Source organism: Neodiprion pinetum, chromosome 6, assembly GCF_021155775.2.
Source record: "Neodiprion pinetum isolate iyNeoPine1 chromosome 6, iyNeoPine1.2, whole genome shotgun sequence".
Taxonomy (NCBI): domain Eukaryota; kingdom Metazoa; phylum Arthropoda; class Insecta; order Hymenoptera; family Diprionidae; genus Neodiprion; species Neodiprion pinetum.
In genome coordinates, this window is record NC_060237.1 from 28,035,278 (window position 1) to 28,057,786 (window position 22,509).

The 22,509-nt window shown below is 36.1% G+C and overlaps 4 protein-coding genes across 16 annotated transcripts; 2 read left to right on the forward strand and 2 right to left on the reverse strand.

Moving 5' to 3' along the window:
- The first annotated feature begins 127 nt into the window (after window positions 1–127).
- Window positions 128–15,268, forward strand: Stat92E (Signal transducer and transcription activator Stat92E). Of its 12 annotated transcripts, none has more exons than XM_046631696.2 (12): window positions 1,638–1,950; window positions 3,185–3,341; window positions 3,487–3,643; window positions 4,108–4,457; window positions 4,593–4,745; window positions 4,843–5,104; window positions 5,188–5,394; window positions 5,503–6,175; window positions 6,270–6,425; window positions 6,507–6,732; window positions 8,582–8,733; window positions 12,073–15,268. In XM_046631696.2, exons 2-11 carry the CDS (start codon window positions 3,214–3,216, stop codon window positions 8,712–8,714), a joined length of 2,445 nt encoding a protein of 814 aa, XP_046487652.1. In that variant the 5' UTR covers window positions 1,638–1,950; window positions 3,185–3,213; the 3' UTR covers window positions 8,715–8,733; window positions 12,073–15,268. The 12 variants fall into 12 exon arrangements, with proteins under 12 accessions (XP_046487651.1, XP_046487660.1, XP_046487659.1 ...); XM_046631698.2 differs by having other exon boundaries at window positions 8,582–8,729; XM_046631693.2 differs by lacking the exon at window positions 12,073–15,268 and adding an exon at window positions 2,067–2,139 and having other exon boundaries at window positions 8,582–11,606.
- LOC124222340 (stabilizer of axonemal microtubules 2-like) lies at window positions 8,662–14,551 on the reverse strand. The gene is made up of 6 exons (XM_069137393.1): window positions 14,471–14,551; window positions 13,211–13,488; window positions 12,739–13,131; window positions 12,412–12,673; window positions 12,027–12,298; window positions 8,662–10,784 (listed from the first exon to the last, which is right to left on the reverse strand). The coding sequence occupies exons 1-6, from the start codon at window positions 14,549–14,551 to the stop codon at window positions 10,544–10,546; spliced, it is 1,527 nt and encodes a 508-aa protein (XP_068993494.1). The 3' UTR covers window positions 8,662–10,543.
- Window positions 13,597–19,247, reverse strand: LOC124221566 (phosphatidylinositol 4-kinase II alpha). 2 transcript variants are annotated; one of them, XM_046631721.2, is made up of 6 exons: window positions 18,412–19,247; window positions 18,064–18,182; window positions 17,095–17,587; window positions 16,720–16,982; window positions 16,488–16,624; window positions 13,597–16,231 (listed from the first exon to the last, which is right to left on the reverse strand). In XM_046631721.2, exons 1-6 carry the CDS (start codon window positions 18,698–18,700, stop codon window positions 16,135–16,137), a joined length of 1,398 nt encoding a protein of 465 aa, XP_046487677.1. In that variant the 5' UTR covers window positions 18,701–19,247; the 3' UTR covers window positions 13,597–16,134. The 2 variants fall into 2 exon arrangements, with proteins under 2 accessions (XP_046487677.1, XP_046487676.1); XM_046631720.2 differs by having other exon boundaries at window positions 16,488–16,627; window positions 18,412–19,246.
- On the forward strand, window positions 19,187–22,314 carry Exd2 (Exonuclease 3'-5' domain-containing 2). Its single transcript, XM_046631715.2, has 7 exons — window positions 19,187–20,141; window positions 20,255–20,396; window positions 20,473–20,772; window positions 20,879–21,003; window positions 21,109–21,491; window positions 21,587–21,957; window positions 22,027–22,314. Exons 1-7 carry the CDS (start codon window positions 19,906–19,908, stop codon window positions 22,252–22,254), a joined length of 1,785 nt encoding a protein of 594 aa, XP_046487671.1. The 5' UTR covers window positions 19,187–19,905; the 3' UTR covers window positions 22,255–22,314.
- Window positions 22,315–22,509: the final 195 nt, after the last annotated feature.

Here is a 22,509-nt window from a genome sequence, read left to right on the forward strand (position 1 = left end):
TAGGTATATGTGAATATTAGTTCCCCTCCACAAGGCATGGTCAGGAGATACTATATATGTATAGTTAAGGTAGGTATTTACAGCTGACAATAAATGGTCAGCACTCGGGATTCTCATCTTGGTGCCGCGTATTTCAAACTCATACAGCTTTTTTTTCAATTTTCCATTTTCAATTAGAATCGAACACACGAGCGACCATTTTACCATTGATGTTAACTTTCCTTTGAATAAAGAAACAAGTAGGAAGTTTATTTTTTAAATCAACCAAAATACCGAGGGTTATAAAAAGTAAGTACAATAAATCACTTTATTATTTCAAAAATCGGATAGCTGTTGAACATTCCCGTTAGTAGCCATAACGGTAAACTTAACGTTCATTTTCCGTAAAAGTTTCTCTGTAGGATGGTCATAATTCTATACCTGTTTATTCCATGATACTTCAATTTGCCAAAACTCGTAGACAATTTTTTCCCCTCGGTAACAGGACCGTGTTGGGACCCAAGCTTAACAGGGTTTATTACAGAGTTCAAAGCCTTACGCAATGTGAAATTACCTGAGTTTTCCAGGCATTTCAGCCCGAAAATTAAATTTCTTCAATAACGTTTCAACGAATATGACGCTGATTATTGAACATTTTTTTGCATATTAATATTTACTAATATCTTTAATATTACCTAGTAACCTACCGCGATTTTCCGTAAGAAAAAAAAACGAAAGACGGTTTGGTTTTAAGTAATATACATGTATGAAGTCGTGCGACGAAACAAAATTTGAGCGCTATCTCTTTTTTCTTAAGATCGATAATACTTTGTACAAGAAGTTTATTGTTCGACAGACTCAAAATTCCAGTCTTATTTTTAAAATTCCCCGACTTGTCCCTGCTGTAAGAAAGTCGCGGAGTTTTCCAGGGTTTGCCTGTACGTAAGAACCCTGTATTACTACCTGCCTCAACTATGACCACGAAAAGTCTTTACCAGTTACTCGATGCACCTCCCCATGCCTCCCTTTGTAAACTCATCGGGCCGCAACCCTGGGCCGCAAGCAAGAGAAATTGCGACGGAATTACATTGAAAAATGTCGGAAATAAGATTGGGAAGTTGTGCGTGCAACTAGAGAATATGCGCATGCTCGGTTCACGTGATCTACCGCGGATCCGTCTACGGTATAAAATTCTTGGAAATTTATCCCTCTACACGTTATCTGAATTAATGCCGTGACGCTGTCGTATGCTCAGATTCTTATGACGTCGCGAAATAACGCGTGGAACTGCCACAAAACCTCACGATGCTCGTATGCAGTATAGCTTTGTGTAGCTGACCACTGAAATATAATAATACATACTTATACTAACTGGAACGAACACATGCGCGACAAGGTATACGCCTGATTTTCAGGAGAGAGAGATATATACATAGCTCGGAGTTGAATTGCTTTCTGCCTTGCACCGATACAGTCTTTCAAAAAGGTTGTACACCAGAGATCAGTGCCCCTTTCGTACGTATTTTCTTTTGTAAATCAGTGACATTATATTTTTGCTCAGACTTTCCCGCGCGTGCGCAGTAGTTAATGATAGGTGGCAGCACTCCTTTTTCAGCCGAGCTAAGAGGAAAGTACGCTGCCCAACCTGCATCATTACTCTGCTACACGTGGTGCTGTGCGCATTTCGTCACTAGGTAGGACCCGCACGAGCTGTATGATATATCTATATATATTACTACGCAGTATAGTCAGCTCAGTTGCACTCTTTAGCGCCACGCAGTGGCGTGTTTCGAAAATAGACGGCTGCAACTTCGAAGGCGCCGGCGTAAACTGAAGAAATCTGATTGCTGAGGTTGTATCCGTGGGTTGTGGTAGAAATAGTGCTGTAGATTTCCCGATAGTTTTCGCTCATCTTTTTCACTAGCTCTATATTCGGGATAAAGTGTTGTGAAACCCCTGTCAACAGACGAGGCAAGTATCAGAGTCTTTTATCCCTCTTATTTACGCCTTTAAGCCTGAATCTTGATATCTTTTTCCATGAATATTTCTCGTAACTGCCAAACCACGCCTACCGTCGCATGGTACAGACGATAAGTACACCAATCGTACCAACTGTTACCTAATCATCCTATTTTGCAAAGAAAATCGGTGTTACGGTTGGTAAGAATTTTTTTATTATTAGTGAGTGTAGTGAGTGCTTCCTTTTACATCAATTTTCCAAACATAACACGGCACTAAGTGATTTCATTGGCCTATTCTGTTAGATCCAACCAATGAAACCACTTAGTGTCGATTTTTGATACAATATTGATGTAAAAGGAATGCACCCAGTATAACGCCACTTCTAACTCCAAACGCCATTGTGATTGATGGCTGCCATTGCTGACTATTATTGTTTACGTTTCTACGGGTTTTTACCAGAAATTTCCGATAGAAATACTGTGAATATTTATTATTTGGACTTCTGAGAAATATGTGCGAGTGAACCACATTCTGTCTTACATTCTATTCACGAGAAGGTTTCTATCGTTTCTATCGACAAAATATTTACATTATCCGCTTTCCGGCGTATTTCAACAAATGGTAGACTTTGTATACTCATTTCATGGAAAGTAATAGCGAGAAACTTTCTTAGAAACAGACGCTGTATTTGCGAAGACACATTTATGCTTTCACCGCGCCCCTGAAGCAACCTCCTCGAGTCCAAAGCTCGAGGCTTGTCTCACCAGGAAAATGCGTCATTGATAATGAGATTTTACGTCTATGTATATTATATACCTGTTGGATATACTAAAACCCTAACCCAACTATTGTAGACGCCATCTGTCACCTTACAGAATTAGCTTTCACTATGTGCTTGTACCATATGCTATGTTTAACTTGCAAATGATTTTGAATTTTTCTTGTTCAGAATATATTTTCTGCAGCTTTAAAATTTCGGTGTTGCTATTCGCACAGGTACATGTCTGTGATAGAGACACATAGCCGTGCGAATAACAACAGTGTTGAAATTTATTCAAATTTTGTTCACAATTTTTATTACCTTATTTCTATCGTATCTGATTATGTTTACGCAGCTAACTCTTTGTATAGCTTTATTCTTAATCCGCACCCATTGAACTATCATAAAATTCTTCTCGTGGTGTGGCTTCTAGATCCAATGAATCTAACGTTTGATATTCCTTTTTGTTTTTATTTACAATAGGGCTGAGAAGTCAAGTTTAGGTTTATAAAATGTCACTCTGGGCTAAGGCACAACAGCTACCGCCAGAAGCATTGCAACAGGTCCGCTCTGTTTATGGCGAGCACTTCCCAATCGAAGTGCGGCACTTTCTATCGTCATGGATCGAAGAAAAAATGTGGTATGTTTCAATGTGATCACAACTCAATTATCCTACATCAAACAATCTCAAAAATTGCATGTTGTAAACATTGACAAGTCACACACTCTGCTGATATTTTGTGTTTAAAATCTAATTGTATAACTTGGTAAATGGTTTTTCCTAGGGCTGATATCGAGCCAGATAATCCACAACACGAACAATACATAACTAGCCTTGTCGGACTATTGGTACAGGAATTGGAAGCTAAAGCAGCATCGTTTACCACTGAAGATATGTTTCTAACAAAATTGAAACTAATGGAAGCAGCAAAGATGTTCAGAGTAAGTGTACTACTAGACAAACAGCACAGTTTATGTTTGCCTGGTTAATTTGAAGAAATATTAGTTTTCTTCAATTGTCTTAGAAAAATGAAACCTGCATCTTTCAATAATTATCCTGCATGTGTTATGGCCTGTATTAAACCTTTTTCTGTAAAACTTATACTTGAATTGTACATTAATTCTGCACAAAACTCAGCATCTACCCAGCACTTGTGATTCTGTTATGCTATTATTAATAGTAAATAATCACGTCACAGCTGGTTGTACAAATTGTTATTATATTATTGTTTCTAGCTAATTTAATAAATAGTCTGAACTTGCTACACTGAAATTCTATAAAAAAATATTCGATTTTCGCAGTTTTCCTCCAATATTTCAATCAATTATCTGAATATTTAAGTTTCTTGACTAAATGTACTGAGAAAAGCCACGTTACATATGAATATTTTCACGAAAACTTACAGCAAAGATATAGTCAGAACCCTACCGCCTTGTTCAAAATAATAACGCATTGCTTGGGAACAGAAACGAAATTAGTTGCACAAGTTGAAAATGTTGGGGGTACATTGATGAACATGGCTGGTGGACGGGGGTTGATGGCAGGGATGGATGTGATCACAGAAATTGCTCAACAAGTCGATACATTACGGCGTAGAACACAAGAAACTGGGGAAGATTTACGTAGGATGGAACAAGAGCAAGAAGCTTTTGCCATCAGTTATCATGATTGCACTAAACTAAGCACACACCTGCAACATTATACTACACAACCTCAAAATCAGCAGGGTGTTGAGCTCGAAAAAAAGTTGCGAAGGTACTTCGTATGAATACGTGTAATATCTGTAAATCTGTAGCGATAATAATTTCTCTGAACACAATTTGTATTATACGTAGTATTATGTATGACACGGAAAATGTATAAGAGCCGTATAAATGAATAAGTGACTAGTATTTACAGACAGAAGGACCAACAAGAACTACTGTTAAACCATAAGGTAACTGGCCTCATGCAGCTCCGACTGACATTAGCTGACAAATTGAAGGATACTATTGCCAGGCTCAATAACCTCCAATCCAGAGTTCTTGATGATGAACTTATTAGGTAAGACATCAGGCAATAACTAATTGCTATTGGAAATGATTTTAGATATGTCATCCATAAACTTTTAAAACAAATATACGTTTTTGTAAATTTTCAGATGGAAACGAGATCAGCAGTTGGCAGGAAATGGAGCTACTTTTAATAGCAATTTAGATTCTATTCAAGAATGGTGCGAAAGTCTTGCCGAACTAATATGGCACAATAGGCAACAGATCAAAGAGGCTGAACGTCTCAAACAAAAACTTGCCTTGGATCATCCTGGGGTGCAGGATATTCTTCCCACCTTAAATTCGCAAATTACCCAGCTTTTGAGTTCTCTTGTTACAAGTACCTTCATTATTGAAAAACAACCACCACAGGTAAATCTCAGAGATGATAACATGGTTTTGACTTAACATGCTAGTGTATTACGCCAATGTTGCGACTCTACTCTCAATTTTAGGTGATGAAGACCAACACACGATTCACGAGCACCGTACGTCTTTTGGTCGGTGGTAAGTTAAACGTTCATATGACACCTCCACAAGTGAAGGTCAGCATAATTAGTGAAGCACAGGCTAATGCCCTCCTGAAGAGTGATAAGATGGCCAAAAGTGGCGAGGCCAGTGGAGAAATTCTGAATAATACCGGCACCATGGAATACCATCAGGTATTGACTCCGTAAATACTCTAAATTGTAACAAATATTAATCTTAATTATGGAATTATGTGTGTAAATAAAAAGACTTCAATGTCACTGTTTACTTTTCTCTACTAGGCAACCCGACAACTTTCGGTGAGCTTCCGAAACATGCAGTTAAAAAAAATAAAACGTGCAGAGAAGAAAGGAACCGAGTCTGTTATGGACGAAAAGTTTTCACTTCTATTCCAATCACAATTTAGTGTTGGTGGTGGGGAATTAGTCTTCCAAGTATGGACGCTTAGTCTTCCTGTTGTGGTAATTGTGCATGGGAATCAAGAACCACATGCTTGGGCAACAGTTACCTGGGATAACGCCTTTGCTGAACCAGGAAGAGTACCATTCGCGGTCCCTGACAAAGTGCCATGGGGGCAAGTTGCCGAGGCATTAAACGTCAAATTTCGTTCAGCTACTGGACGTCCCTTGACAGAGGATAATCTTCGATTTTTAGGCGAAAAAGCTTTTAGAGGCGGCAGTTCAGGAAATCAGGATTATTCGGGGCTGCTCCTTACTTGGGGACAGTTCTGCAAGGAGCCACTGCCTGAAAGGAACTTTACGTTCTGGGAATGGTTTTATGCGGTCATGAAATTGACAAGAGAGCACTTACGTGGCCCTTGGATAGATGGCTACGTACTTGGTTTTGTACGAAAGAAGCAAACGGAGGAAATGTTAGCTACTTGTGCTTCCGGGACATTTCTCATGCGGTTCTCAGATTCGGAACTTGGCGGTGTCACTATTGCTTGGGTTGGCGGTAAATTTGGATTCTTTTTTTTTATTACGCCATCAACTTTTACTTTACTTTTGTATCACCGTCTCTGAAACTTAACGAACATTCTTTATTGCAGATCAAAGAGAAGTGTTTATGTTGCAACCATTTACCAGCAAGGACTTTGCTATTCGGTGTCTGGCTGACCGTGTCTCCGACTTACAACACCTCCTGTATCTATATCCAGATCTGTCCAAAGATCATGCCTTTTCTAAATACTACACGCCATTCAATGGTTAGTAGCAATTTGAAAAATACAGACAACATTTTTAGGCACCTGGGCTTGAAAGTAATCAGAATATTTTATTCTTTGCAGACAGTCAGCCCACGACAAATAATGGCTATGTTAGGCCACTATTAGTGACACACGTTCCTGGTTGGGGAGGCCCTGGAAGCGGAGGTCAGACACCTTCGCATTCGTCCGTTGTTGGAATTGGAGGAAGTCATGGTGGTCAAGGTGGTAGCTATCCTGCAACACCCATGTTCCAGGCACCCAGCCCTGATCCCTCTGTTACCAGAGACACTCCGTCTGTTGCATCAAGGTCAGTCCCAAATTGGATATAACCAGTTGCACAAGTTTCGCATTATACCCGCCTCCAACTTACAACCAATTCTCATCGCACAGATATAAAATATTTACACGGGTATGCAAATTTTTAAAGTTACATGGGAAATTGGATATGTTGTTAACGAATAGTCTATCCTATGTATTTCTTCATCGACATTCATTGAATTTATCATAGTATAGGCTCTATTTTATTATCGTAAAATTCTATTAATTGATGTGTTTTGATTGTTTTTAAACGTTCTCTTTTAAATTTAATCGTAAATATAATGGTATGTGTATTATATACATGCACACAAATTGATGGTAAACCTTACAAAAGATTTTTATGTCGTTAGAATGGAAGAATGCATGTTAAATATCGTGGACCATTTTCTTCGTGACTTCAAAGTAGATATGATAGATGTTATAGAATTGATGTGATGCACGAATTTTCCTCTCTTTGCTGTATTAAGTTCTTTGCATACCTATGTAGTGAGGTATATCTGTGTTACTACTGTATCAGTATTCCCTGTTCTCTTTGTATTTTAAATTAGGGTATTTCATATTAATACTGCCCAACGATATTTTTGGGACTGTACATTTTGATATGCTTTTATACAACGTCTACTTAGAGTTTTTTAATCCAATGTCAGAAATTATCATTAGTTTCTTTTATACTTAATTTAGACAATTAGTTTGAAGCAAATTTTTGCCTAGATTATGGTAAAAAGTACTGGATATCGACAAAAGAGTAAAAATGGTCTATTGAATTGATGAGACTGGTCCTTTTCATAAGATCTCTGTATTTTAATTAATCTTTACAATTAACTCTGAGTCGTTGAAAAATTCATTGCTCACTGTTTAAAGAAGGCTGATTGCAGCAATTTGTGATATTTATAACAAGGTATTTTCATAGAATATGAGTATAACAAAAATTCTGTAGTACTTTATGCACTGGTATCCAGCACTTTATTTGCACATTCTTCATTTTGAATAGCTATAAATCATATAAATGTTCAGTTTACTCTTTCAAAGGGCAAAGGTGTGATAATAACGTTACTTAGAAACCATGATGATATTCCACAAACATTAGGCTGGACACTTTCATCAATAAATATATATAAAACTTCCAATCTAGTTTCATTTGATATATAATAATATTTGATCAGGAATTGAAACATGTTAGAAAAAATTAAGATTCTGGGAGTCTTAAAAACTGTTGACCGAAGTCAGATATGGTTCAGATGAAAACGGGACAATAGAAGTCCGAAGGCTCGGAGCTAGCCGGTACAACCACAAGAAACAACCGCATAGATACATGGTATTATTAAACCCAACTCCAATCGCTACTCATTGAAAAGAGTCACTGGCAACCGAATGGAGAGCGTAGTAAACACAAAGAGTATATTTGACAAATTACTGAATGTTACGGACTTTGTATGGATAATTTGGAAATGAAGATTTCAAAATTGAGTGTCAAAATTCCGGAAGAACGGAAGTATGTTACGAAAATTTGTAAGATGCTCACACTACAGAATCTTGCACTGATGTACCAAAATTTTCGGAAAATACATTTCTATATCCTATAACAGTCCGGCCATAGTTGTACATATACTCTTTGACAATAAGTGACCGATGGTAGTTTGGTCGGCTGGTTTGGTGGTTGCCTATGTATTGCCGAGTTGTACCGGCTATCGGGCTAATCGGTCACGTAACGTTTTATGTAAATCTATAAAACGATGAAGTCAATTATTTTTTTATTTTTTTTATTTAAATGAAGATTGCAAACATTAAATATTGGCTATAGAATGCCAGTGATTGGGGTTGTGTTTGATATTTACTAGCTATGCTCCGGGCCTTGGCCAGTCGGGGGTAGGAAGGTTCAACGCAGATACGGAGTACGGAGATATTTTGAACCAGCCCGATTTGAACTTGGACCCACTCAACGCATTGACGTTCCCTGAATTCATGCAATAGGAAAACCCAGCCCCAGTAGGTATGCCCATCAATTTTTATCAATAATCAATTGAATCGCCATTTTGAAATTTTCTGTTTATAAGATTCTACTAATTCTATATGGCGGATGTGATCCGCTCCTCGTTATTAAGAGGGGTATAGAAGATGAGAAGTATAAGTCCAAACAAAGCGACATGCTGTTGAGATCGTTTAACTGTATTATATTAATAATACAAAGACGACATACAAAGTATACTGACAAATTTACTAGTTTGTTGTGCAGCACTTGTATACCTCAAAAGTAATAATAGATTCACTTTTTAGGAGATTAAATTAGATGATTACAGTTTTAATCATGTTTCACAAGTCAGACATAAAACAAAAAAAAATAAAAATTCATCAAAAACAACGATGCAAGTTAAGATTGAACCTGGTACCGAATAATACAGGGTAAATGCAATTCTGCAAGTGATAATGCTGTTCTATCTTTGTGAATTCAACGGTACAATAATTTTTTACCACTGTTATTGAAGTGATATACATTGTCATTTAAGTAAGATTGTTGAATGTACAGAGATTTTTAAAATGAATTTTAACAGTCGATATTGAAGTTTGTTAAGTAAAAAAAATATTCGAAGTCAATTACAACCAAGAAAACTAAAATATATATATATATATATATATATATTAGACAAAATGCCTAAGATAAATGCATTCTGTTTTATAAAAAAAAGTCAACGAAAATATTGGACTTATGCTGTTTGTTCGAGCCTCTATATTATATGTAGTAATAATGAATTAATAATTGTTATGTCTGTAATGAATCAACGAAACTGTAAGCCTCTTTTAGGTTTTATTGCAGACCGGGGATGACACGTTGTCCTTAATATATGTGGGCTGCTTTGCAAGAAGCCTGAAGTTAACACTATCTATTGATCTTTTTATCCAAGACTTAGAGTTTATTTTATTATTGAAAATTTTACCTTCTGTATTAGATGGATATTAATCGATAGTTTGAACAAAATATATTGTAAGATTTGCGCATACATACACACGCACGTGCTAATAAATTATTAACGTATCACGCTATGAACAAATTTTATACACGTGGCAATTGGAAGTCTGGATTTCCTTCGTTTTACTCAAGGCTAGTCAAATGTTAACCAGACTAATTTCAAGATTACTGCTTTGTATGTAGCCTCAACATATTACCTTGCAGTAATCTTTAAGTAATATATATCACTGCTACCACCATGCACAATGCTAAAAAGTCTCAGTTTAACTTTTAAATGAATGCAATATGTAAGACAAAGAACTTGAATTATGTGGACGAAGGTGTAGGGTGTCTTGCATTAGGATTCTGATTGAAAGAGTCATTTGTATGTATTTTAACACACATTAGTTACTAATTTTTATTGCGAGTTTTATACATTATAACATCCATATAGATTTATTTACTGATAAAATTTTCTCTCATCAGTCTTCACAAGTTTAACTCAATTATAAAGCCAAAGATGAGCTTTTAAAGTTGAATCAAAAACCAGCGAGATTTTACATTTGTCAAACGTACCCTACTTTTATGCAAGTAAGAGACACCCTATAAGAAAATTTAGTTTATCCAGCAAACAGCTGAGATGTGACATGGTCAAATAATAACACAGAATTGCCATATATAATTGAAAAAATAATCTATAATTAAAATAATCAGAAAAACAAACTGTACGAAAAGTTTTCCAGTTTTATTAGAATTTTTTCAAGATGCTTACACAAGTTTATTAAGATTTTTAAGTTTTTTTTTATATTTGTCGGGATTAATGTTGTTATTATTATTATTATTTTGAACGTGCTAACTAATCAAGGTCACAATCTTCTTGTGATTCTGGTGGACAGGGACACTCGGCCGAAATACTGTCTTCGATATAGTAACCTGGAGCAGGGTAACTCTGGTGATACACAGTATCATCGCACATCTTAGCTGTGGGCGGTTTGTATTGTGTCTTTTGAGCCCAAGGCAATTCCATTTTAGGTCCTGGAATCCATGGCTGATAGGATAGTTTGTTAATAGTTTCTCCATCTATCTTTGCCGCAGGTCTGACAATGGAAGGATGTAAATTAATTTGAGTAATTCCTTACATATTGGGTATTTCTATCTAGTACAATTGATTCCAACTTTAGGAAGCAAGGTGAAAGTCAATCCCTTGTCGATGCATTTCAGTATCGAGAAAGAAATAATGATTTGTGAGTGGTTCACTCAGGTTCAATAATTACGTATTAATCTTTGTAAATTGACAATGTTAGTATTTTATCATTTACTTTATAGCATGCATTTTGCAGTCACTGCTGTAGACAAGTGTAGTTTGTACTTTTTTTCTTTTTTACGATTATAAAACTTCAAGCAAATTTAATTACACAGTCAGTCTGTTTAACGAAAACTGGTTTTAACTTGATAAATCGACACCTTCAACACCAAGTTGCAAGAATTTTGTGGCCTTATGAGAATTAAGTATTCGGACTGTTCAAATATGTTTTTTACATTCACATTAGGTTCTGCTTTATTTGTATGAGCATTAACAAAATTGGTATATAGTCGCCTTAACATTAATTAAAATAATCATTGCTCTTTGTCAGCCTTGATGTGTTGAAGAACTGTATACATTTAATTATGCAGATTGATATACATAATTTATTAACATAATTGTATGCGTCCAGGAAATATCCAATGTTATAATATTCGATGTTACACTGAATATGAAATAAAGTTAGATATACATGAAAGTTAAAATATCGTCTAGCCTAAGTAATAATTTTGTAACATTTTTTAATATCTAAGAAACTAATTTACACACGATAATGTTATGAAAACTTACAAGTGTTGGAGATAAGCAGAAAATTTAAAATTCTTGCTAAACCAAACTTTATCTTTTAGTTATTATTAACTCCCTATCACTACCTATCTCACAAATACTTCTATCGAAACCTCCAAAATTTGTAATCAAATTTTCAATCCGTTATGGCATCCTCAATATCTCTCATGAAATCAGCACTAGTTACAGAGTGTCTACTAGCCTGGAAAAGCCTTGAATTCTTTGAATTGCTATGGAATTTATTTTCACCGTGGAAACTCCTTAACTATGAGTTAGCGGTACTGGTACTAATATCACTATTTCTACACTGTATACTAACGTTAATTAGCCTGATTTCAAAAATTAAATCAAGTATTTATCTTTAGAACGCACTTCATTCATTTTGAAACCCATAAAATCTGACATGCATGATTAAATAAAATTATCAAAAGCGTATCAGAAAACCAACTCAGTTATATTTTCAACTTACTTGCAATATTGTGATAATGGTTTATAACTTGTCACTGGTTCTACAGGTCCAGGATCCATGTATGAAAGAGTTGCTGTAGTCCTACCTTCGAGCGGTTGATCGGATGATCGAATATTATTGCAAGGAATAACCAGATCAGGTCGTGGAACAAGTTTTGGTACAAAGTCGTGTCTATTGGTTGTAAGGCATTGCATAGGCCCGTCGCCCATCATATTTCTGCGGCTCGGAATTATGAGGCCTCTTTTTTCCACTGATACTGGTTGGTAGCTCAACTGGAAGATAGCAAAATTACACAGTAAACTTTAAGTTTTGAATCTGTGCGAGATCAAGCAATTATTTGCATTGGCTTTTTTTCCGAAAATAGTCTACTTAACATCCTTGGTACCTTATTAGTAGTATCACCAGACATTTTTTGATCGGACCTAGCAATATTACTGCAAGGGCGAATCGGTGTTGGTCTTTCGATATCGCAGGGTAAAAAGCTTTCCCCATAGATTGTTTTCCTTGCAAATTGAGCACCACCAGGAAATATAATGCATTCATTTGCAGGTTTAAACGGTTGTTCCCGAGCCAAGTTTGCATTTTGTAGATAACTCTTTGAGTAGGTTGTTGCACCCTCCATTGATGCATCTGGTGGTCTTTTACAAAATATTTCTTAATACATTACAGATATGTACAATATATTCATTACTTCATAACTTCGAATGGCTACAATAGTGATTGGTATTTATAATAGTATAATATTTTTTCCACTATAAAATAAAAATAATCTAAAAACTTATACTTGTATGCTTGTTTCAGTTTCCATGGATAAATTTCTTTTCTTTGAACTCGAAATGGTTGATAGCTAAGTTTTTGTGTTGTGTATTTTTCTATACTCTTCTCTGGAGGGCAGTATCGCCCTTCAGGTTTATAACTAATCACAGGTTCTACAGGGCCTGGATTCATGTATGACAACGCGGCAGTAGTTTTGTCCTCCAAAACGCCGCTACTCGTGCGAATGTTATTGCACGGCACAAATAAATCCATTCTTGGTACATATTTTGGTACATAATCATGACGTGCAGTTGTTACACATTGCATCGGACCTTGACCGCTTTGGGTTCTAGAAATCAAATATTTAGTATCATACAGCCAAAGTAAATTCCTGGAGAAATTTTAGTTATCTAATATATTATTTCTACCTGCGGGAAGGGGTAAAGGCCTTTGCTCTATTAACACCCCAGTTAGCTCGAAAACTTAGACGATTCGTTGTTTCATCAGATATTTTTCCCATAGCTCTGTCAAGAGAGTGCACTGGTTTGAAAGATTGAGTTTTCGCATGTCGCGTTGCTGCTTTATCAACGTTTAGGTATGATAAATGATATGTTGTGCTTGCATCGATAGGTTTCGTAGGAGGGCAATAAACTTTTTCTGGAGCATAAGATTTCTCTCTCGCTGGTTGCACGTACCGTTTCAAAGACTAAATTGCGAATATAGCGTATTAGCATTATCATTATTATTCTTGTGGTGGATCAGTACTAAAAATACAATGTTTGGTAAACATTGATTAGTTTAGAACTTATGCGTGTAGTTTGAATAGGAGAATTTATTTCATCGGATTTATATACAGTTGTACCCCACCTTTCAGTGTTTGTATAGATACACGAAAATTGAGGAATTGCATAAAATCCGCTGATAATTTTAGATACAGTCTTGTCTATTACGATTTTTACACAGAGTTAGAATACTTTCTAGCCCCCATGGTGTGTAATTTTTCTTACATTAGAATAGTAACTTCGACACATTTAGTCATCTTTTTTACAAATGTTACATAACAATTCAATAATTCTAAGAATCTGATATTTTCTTCACGCTATACATATAAAAAATGTTCAGCAATTTACTTCTAATTGATCTACACATGTTCAAGTGCAATCTCGGTTATTGATCTTTGATTTTAGTTGCACAGAGTCATAAATGAAACATAAGAACTGGATATCATCTTTTTTTAGATGAGATTTGACCTCACGATAATTAACGAATCACAAACGTATTCTGATCATTTTTGCAATTGAATTAATTCTGAACAGAGAGCGACAACAATGATTATTTCAATTTCATTCAGCAACCTATGTATACATTGAGAACAACCATAAGTTTATAGATAATTCATAATCCCTATCTGATCTCGAGGCATAAGTTCATACCCACAATTAGTTGAATTTCTAATCCTTGCAATTAGTTACAATTATTAAACTAAAGAAAACATTTCACTTGAGTAGAACATGAGATGGCACAAATAATAGTGCTATATAATTCTCAATTACAATGATTCGCTTCTGAGAAAATTTCAGAATATTACTAATAACTCGGAAGTATGCCCTAGCATGTATGTGAACAACTGTAGGTATCCATGAGTGACGTAATAAATTTTTATTTAATTTGTATAGTCTTGTTCTTACTTTAATATTGCACGGGCAAGTGGTTGGTCTGACTAGGGCTCGATACGCCCTTTTATTGGGGCAGAGCTCTACTACCTCCATTGTGTTCTAAGACTCCCTTAGAATTGAAACAAATTTGTTAAAAAATATATACCAAATGGGATATAATTGTTATAAAAATCAATTACAAAGTGTAATATAAAAATTTTAAAGTATTTAAAACTCGATCATCCGACATTGAAGCTTTGACGAAGCTGTTTGCAGTGAAGTTTCAGCCTCTGCCAAAATAAAAGCATGCTAATATCAAATTAAATGGAATCATGTAATTTGTTTTGAGGCTAATTTCCGAGGAATGCACAGGAAATTCATCAATTTAAAACAAATTCAGTTTAATCTATTCGTGTAATCTACAAAAGTCTATATAGCAATAAATCAGTGATTCGTCTATACACTATTAATTCGAACTAAAATAATTCATCAAATTTCTTTTTAAAATTAGATTAATTACATCATTTGTAATAAACTAAGGGATCGTACTGTATTCATATGCTTGAATACTTTTTCTCATACAACTTATGTACTGTGTCAGAAATTCGTTATTAGAGTTGAACCAACTAATTCGATAACCGATATTACGGCCAATTTATGTTATAGTTTATTCTGACTACGTTTGAGGTTGAAGTTTGATTTTTATTTGGTTTGTAACGTTGCTTAAATTTGTATGATAAAACAGAAAGTATACACATAAAGACTTCATGTTCCACTCACTTGTTCTCTTGTAACAAGCTTAATCTTATTTTGGTTCTCTGCCAACAATAGGGATATTTTGAAAAACTTGTTGCAGTACTTCACTGGTAAAAATTTCATGTCACTGAATGAACTTAAACCTGATATAGATGTTCCTGGCTATTAATTTTTTATTTTTATCCAACAGAGAAGAATGAATGCAAAAATGTATATTTAAATGATTATTGATGATTGTCTAATCACCAATGTAATATCAGAGTTCTACCTTAGCACTGCAATTTGAGCACAAAATCTGAATTTCTGAAGAGAATAAATAATCATGCCAAAAATAATCATATTTTGATACAAAAATATAATTCTACTCTCAATCTAATCATTTACCCGGTCTCCTAACGTCAATGCTTGACTTTATAACAAGAAATTATTTTATGGGATAAAGTAATCTTCATTTTGTACGTCGTTAATCGAATATGAATGAATGTAAAACAACACCAATCCCACAATATGTATAGACTCATAAATGTCCAGAAGTAAGCGGACAACCTCAGTAAGTAAGTGATCTTAAATTATTCGTTTAAAAATTATGAGATATGCCTAATTGAGTTGGAAATATGCACAAATTTTTGGTTACATCTATATGTAAGCTGTCCAATGTCATACAATACAACCAGGGATGATTTGAACGCGATATATTTACTGTCTACAATATCATAATATGAACAATATTTATACCCCATTTAAAAGAAAATGTCTCATGATCAGCGGTGGATTCTCGACTAATAGACATAATCAGTAATATTAATATTAATGTAAAGATAATGATTAAACCAATGTTTAATTAAACAATTCATGGGAAAGGGGTAGAGCTTGTAGTCCATATTTCCTAGACAAGTCTTGTCTTCCATGTAAGATCAATTTCAACATAGTAACCTGATAACTCAGCACCAGGAGAAGAAAGGGCTCTTGTTCTGGAAGCGTTGTGTAAAATTGTCGGAAAAGGAAAACAGCTTCGGCCCACCATTACCGCCTTTAGCTCTGTAACATACCGAGGTAAGTTGAGGGCGTGATGTTTACTAGCCATTAATACTTGAAAATATATTAATTGAAGCCATAAAAGTACCTAATATCACATTTCAGAGAGGCAACATATGGTATCAGTTTACGACCATGAGATATAACTTTTCAAACCACAAGGACATGAGTTTGTGAGTAAATACTTTGAAAACAACAACACAGAAAGCTGTAGTTGGTGACTATGTTAAATTATAAAAATAATTTAAAATATACATACTTTTCAACAATGACAGCTGGCATTTGCACAAGTTGTACAGGGCTTTTGGAATCTTTAAGCGCCTGTTGCAAATTGAGAATCTGACCTCGCATCACACTCATTTGCTTATCGAAGTGATGTTTATCAAATCCCTTGTCCTGCTATTGTAAACATTATTTTCCATTACACTAAATTAAACGAAACTAATCTGTAGCATTTTATAAATTATATCAGAAATGGAGAAGCAACTTACTTTGAATAATTGATGCAGATCATCGCAGAGATCTTGGACAAAGTTGTGGTCAGATAGTTGAGGGAGGACTAATTCTCGTGTAGCCTCACTAAAAGGTTCTTTCGCTTGACTAAGCCATGCCCAATGGTAAGGATATGCCCTCCAAGAGTCAGGATGCTTAAATGGAAATGCCAATCCATTATCTATAGCCGCTATCTTAACTTCACCGGGCTCTGCTTCAGTTTTTCCACCAGCGTCATATCGAATAAGCCAATTATCATTTCCTAAAAAAATTTAGGACAATAATAAAATTAGTGCATAATTTGCAGCATGTTTTCAAATATAAGAACACATATGGAATTTATTTTGATCGTGCACTATTCTATCAATTCATACCTCGGTCGGTGTTGCGAATGATATAATCCAAAACTACCAGTCGTTCAAATTGGAGTTGAAACTGACGTGCAAGACGCGGAGGCAACGGTTCGTTTTCCCACCTGCGTAGCCAGTAATCTGCATCTTTATAACTGTCTACAAAGCATTGAAAGGATCCGATTTTAGGGGGTAAGCCAATGCGATTGAAATGTGAACCAACTATTGGCATAGCTTCCATTATTGCACGTTTCATTCGCGCCTTTTGCCGGTCTATACGAGGGTAATAGAATGTTTCGCTGACCAGCTTGACAACTCTGGTATTAGGTACAACACCTAGACCTAATTTTCTGTCGACAAGACTGGCTCCTGCTTCACTAAGGTACCCTTGATTAGGGATTAAGCAGCTTCGTCCAAAGCAGCAAGGACAACACAATTTGTGCATCCATTTTGTCCACTTGGGATTCAATCTTCCATAGGGCTCCTCATCTTTTGGTTTGAACACTCCAATTATTTTCTGCAAATATGTGTAGATTATGCATGAATCAAACTGTTTATAGACACTTCAATAGTTTATTCTCAATCTCAAACTGTTTTACAAACAATTAACATAGGTATCAAATCAGAAGTCAGAAGTCACAGCAAATAATATATCTTTGTTGATGACTTCAACTTAGCATAACAGCTGTTGTCGATTAATTGGTGGATGGTGCAGAAACATGCGGTAAATTGATTGGTTTGAATTCTTATTTGTTATTCATTGTGTACGTTGAACTTTTGCGACTTAGTTAGCCGATCAGTTTTGTCTCTTAAATGAGATTTATAAATCGCCGATGCTTTTGGTTTTAAAAGTTATATTTTTAAATAATATAGTTTCGAATGAGTGTGTTTGATGATGGTTTAAAAAATTGCTGGTTTGGCAATATTTACATTTGTAATTGAGATTTCATGTGGCAATGTATAAATCATAACTCAAGGGTATATTTTACTCACATTAGCTGGATTTTTAACAAAATAACTACCACTCGAGCCCTGGTAAATTCTATCTGGAAAAATTCCATGGTCTATAGCACACTCGGCTTGCCAAACAAGTTCTGAAAACTGTGGATCATCTGAAATAAAAATATGACTTTAAAGTATAATTATTAACTATCCAGAGTTCCGAGATTAATAATCTTTTAGGTCAATAGTTGTAATCTCATATAAAAATTGCGACACTATTAAGGAATTACATGACTTATAAATTATGGCTTTATATATATTCAACTATGTTCAAATAAATCGTGAGCAGAGAACAATGAATAAGCAAGGAAAATATATTCTGAAAATAATATAATGAACCTGGAAAACGGTTGAAGGTGACATCGAGCTCCAGACGACCGAGGAGAGGCTGGCTCTCCCGATCGATGCCTGGGGAATCAATGATTGGAGTTTGATCGTTGCTCAGTCCTGGTATGAATTCAACGTCCGGTACTAGTTCTGGAGGAACGACAAAAGTCTGCTGATTCGAATCGAGGGTGAGAGAGAGATCGACCAAAGCGTCAGTCTCGACGAGGTTAGAATTATTGTTGTTCTTGCTTTGGTATTCTCGGTAAGGCACGTGCAGCTGCCGCTGTTCGGAGTCGCTCATCACAGCCCACTTCTATGTGATTGATCAAGAGTTTCGAACTACCGACTACGAATAGTTAACCAATGAAAATCTACCTATTTGACATTCCTCTATACCACCTGTCAGTGACACACGAGATTGAACGCGTATTTTTCCACTACTTGTCACATTTGGTTATCCGCGAGACGTAAATCGGCAAATATTGAAATGCGATAAATTTTTATTATTTGGGTATACTTTATTTACAAAAATCATCCATACAACGCGTGTCGGTAAAAAGATGTGCAGGCCTCACGATTAACGAAAATAATGTTCCGTCATTGTAGCAGACGGAACAGCTGACTCAACGCGACCATATTGCTATCGCTAAGGATAAATACACTGTATATTTACTGACTATTCATCGTCGCTCTAGAATCTGATTGAATTTTTCTTTATATACTCTGACGATATTGAAATTTTCAGATAGTGAGTTCATCATATAAAGAGACAGAAATGCTGCGAGAATTAATATAACAACTATTTTATGCGATTTAAATTTCTTGAAGTGCGCCCTCCATATTGCTACAATGCATTGTGGAATAATTTTAGCTATCGCCGAGCGGAAAAAAAAAGAACTAATAGACCTGTCGCGTTTGTCAACCTGTCACCTGTCGTCACAATTGAATTACGGTTAGGTTTGGTTAGGACAGGGATGCCGATCCTGCTGTACCCCATAATTACGTTTATACATACGTTGATATCCAACGATAATAATCACTGACGCGGCCTACCTCAGCAAAGACAGATGTATGTACGTAAGAATTTTACTCCTGAGCTTAATCCCGCGGGGAGACGTAATCCCGAAAATATTATCATTTTTTTCATGAGATTTTATATCCGATTATTTGGTCAGGATTCAGAGAATGGTAACTGGTAGTAAACAGGTCGGAGGTTGAGTACAATTCTTAGAATTCAGAATAATAACAACGTCCCTGTGACTGAATGCGTGAGTGAATGTAGGACGCTTATCAACTAGCATTGGGTTAAGCGAGTCGAACATCATTCTTCTCTGGGCATTTGTGCCTGTTGTTTACTACCACGGGGTAGCTTGAACCTCTCTTATTGAATTTAATTTTAGTAATTTATTATACAAATATTTATTATTACTGAATTGTACATATACATCTATATATAGATTTATTCATTATTATACTTACACTCAATTTAACATCACGCGTTGAAAAATGTTTCAATTTCGCAAGGATAACATATTTTTCGTGTGTATGACAGTAGGATTGGCTCTCGTTGCTTCTAAGTACCGTAACAACGTGCTGCGAAGCTTGAGGCAGTTCTGCCAGAACGTATTCCTTTTTAATAAAAATTTAAGTATCGAAGATAGAAACTTTTACGTCGAGTCAGATAAAGTGATTTTGGTAAAATCCCCTGAGAAATGCGATTACGCCTTGCAGCGTATTCGTCAGTAAGTACACACTCTGTATTTATCCCATTCATTTTATTTATTCAACATGTCATTATAATCTCCTCCCTCTACTTGTCTGCTGGACTTATCATGTGTGTATTTATTTTTTACAGTGAATTATCAGACGGAGTGTTGGGATTTGATTGCGAATGGGTCAATGATGAACGTGTTTCCTTGTTGCAATTGGCTACTTCCAACGGACTGTGTGTCCTTTTCCGCCTCGACAAAATCGGCTATGTTCCCGGCAAGCTTAAGGTGCCGATTCTAATCGCATCTCATCTTATTTATGTAATATTAGCTTTCATAAAAATCCCCTATTATCAATGTACAGGAATTGTTGTCGAACAAGCGCGTACTCAAGGTTGGAGTGGCACCCTTCGACGATGGAAGGAAGTTGACCAGAGATTTCGGCTGTCATGTGTACGGAACTCTGGATCTTAGAGAACATGCCAGAAGACTAGGCATTGCCAATGCAACAGGATTAGCCGCACTCTGCAAGGAGTATTTGGGCATAGAAATGGACAAAAATGCAGCAGTGAGACGCAGCAACTGGAACGCTGATTCTCTCACTAAGGAACAAATTAATTATGCCGCGTCCGATGCATTTGCCGCAGTCCTAATTTATCACCAAGTGAGAAATAAAAAAAAATTTCACTGTCTTATTTGCAATTACTATCGTGATTCAAATATTTTAACAGTTTCCAACCTTGTTTCACATTTAATTTAACGATGTGCAGATGCTGAACAGAGCCCAACAACAACGGTCTTTATGGGGTAACTTTGTTATAAATCTAAAGAATATTTGGGATCAGTCCAATGAGGACAAACTGCTTAATCTACCGCAGGGAGAGCTAGATATGAGGTCTGTTTCTGTTCTTATTCTTTACCTCTTACAATACAACTAGCACTACACATTTTTCATGCTATACCAAATTCAGGTAATTGAAAAGAAATTTTTCTGCTCTAGGTTCAGGGCTAACCCAAACAACTTAATTCAAAAAAATAATCAGGAAACTAATAACACCAACTTGAAAATCAAGAACAAATCGACCGTAGTGACGAGAAACAAACCACTGTATCATAATTGTTATTTGCAAGCACCAGACGGTGATACGTTGTGTACTTGTGATCACAAAAAAGCGACATGGTACGTTGAGAAGGGACTGGGAACCGTGGTGCAGGAGGAACCCTACACTGTAAGATTAAAATTCGAACCGTCCGGAAGAGCCCAGGGCGAAGTTGGACGATATTATACGCAGGTCAAGATAAACCGTTGCGTTGTTTGTGGAGCGACGGATAAATTCATAAGAAAAAACGTCGTACCTAGAGAATATCGAAAATACTTTCCTGGTGAGCATAAATAATCGACAGTAAATATGTGATTGGTGTTGGCTGAAAACAAATTTCAACAATTTTAAGTAATCAATCGAATAAATAACTTTCAGTGGTCATGAAGGAACATCAGTCTCACGACGTATTACTGCTTTGCCCGACTTGTCATCAAATTAGTAACATGCAAGATATTCGTATGCGAAAGCGATTAGCTGAAATGTGCGACGCCCCGTTATCTGGACCATCCATAAGTGTAGATGATGCCTACCAAAGCCATTGGAGAAGACTCCGTTCTGCTGTACGAGCTCTTCGGAAAGAGTCTAGTCTTCCCAATCAGAGACGTCTGATATTGGAATCACACGTTTCTGAACTAACTGGACATAAGGAAATAACGCCGCAGTTACTGGATGAGCTTGATCAGCAAATAAAAGCAACGCAGCCCTCAGTATCTGTGCAAACGGGTCGTACGCCACACGGGTTGAAGGTATCTACCAATAGTTTCAACATCCCTTTAACCATTTGCACCTATCTAAATGACACGAAATTTATACAGGTTGTAGAGCATTTTGAAAGTCAACCTGGCGGTCTTGTCGAGTTGGAACAGCTTTGGAGAGAGCACTTTTTATCAGCAATGGAGCCAAAGTATATGCCCGAATTGTGGTCAGTCTGCCACAATCAGGAGCGTCTACTAATCCGTCTACAGCAACGCAGGATAGAACCACAAGATGCGAAATTGGCCGGGATACTTGAAAGCGACCAAAAGATCAGCTGCCATGCGTAAACGTGACATTTCCTACGTAAATAACCGATTATTTTTAGAATATAATATTCCCTGCGGTTACTACATGTTTTTATTTTTTTTTCCTGCATATCATTTATTCACGTTACATTCTTTATAACTTGCAATCAGCAACAGCTGACTAGTGAGTAAAATAACTCTGATGTCTCATGATATGATGTGAAAGTTAGTCCCACATATTGCATCAGTTATTTGGTCTTTGCAAGTGCATCTATATTTCTGTAACGCAAATTCCTT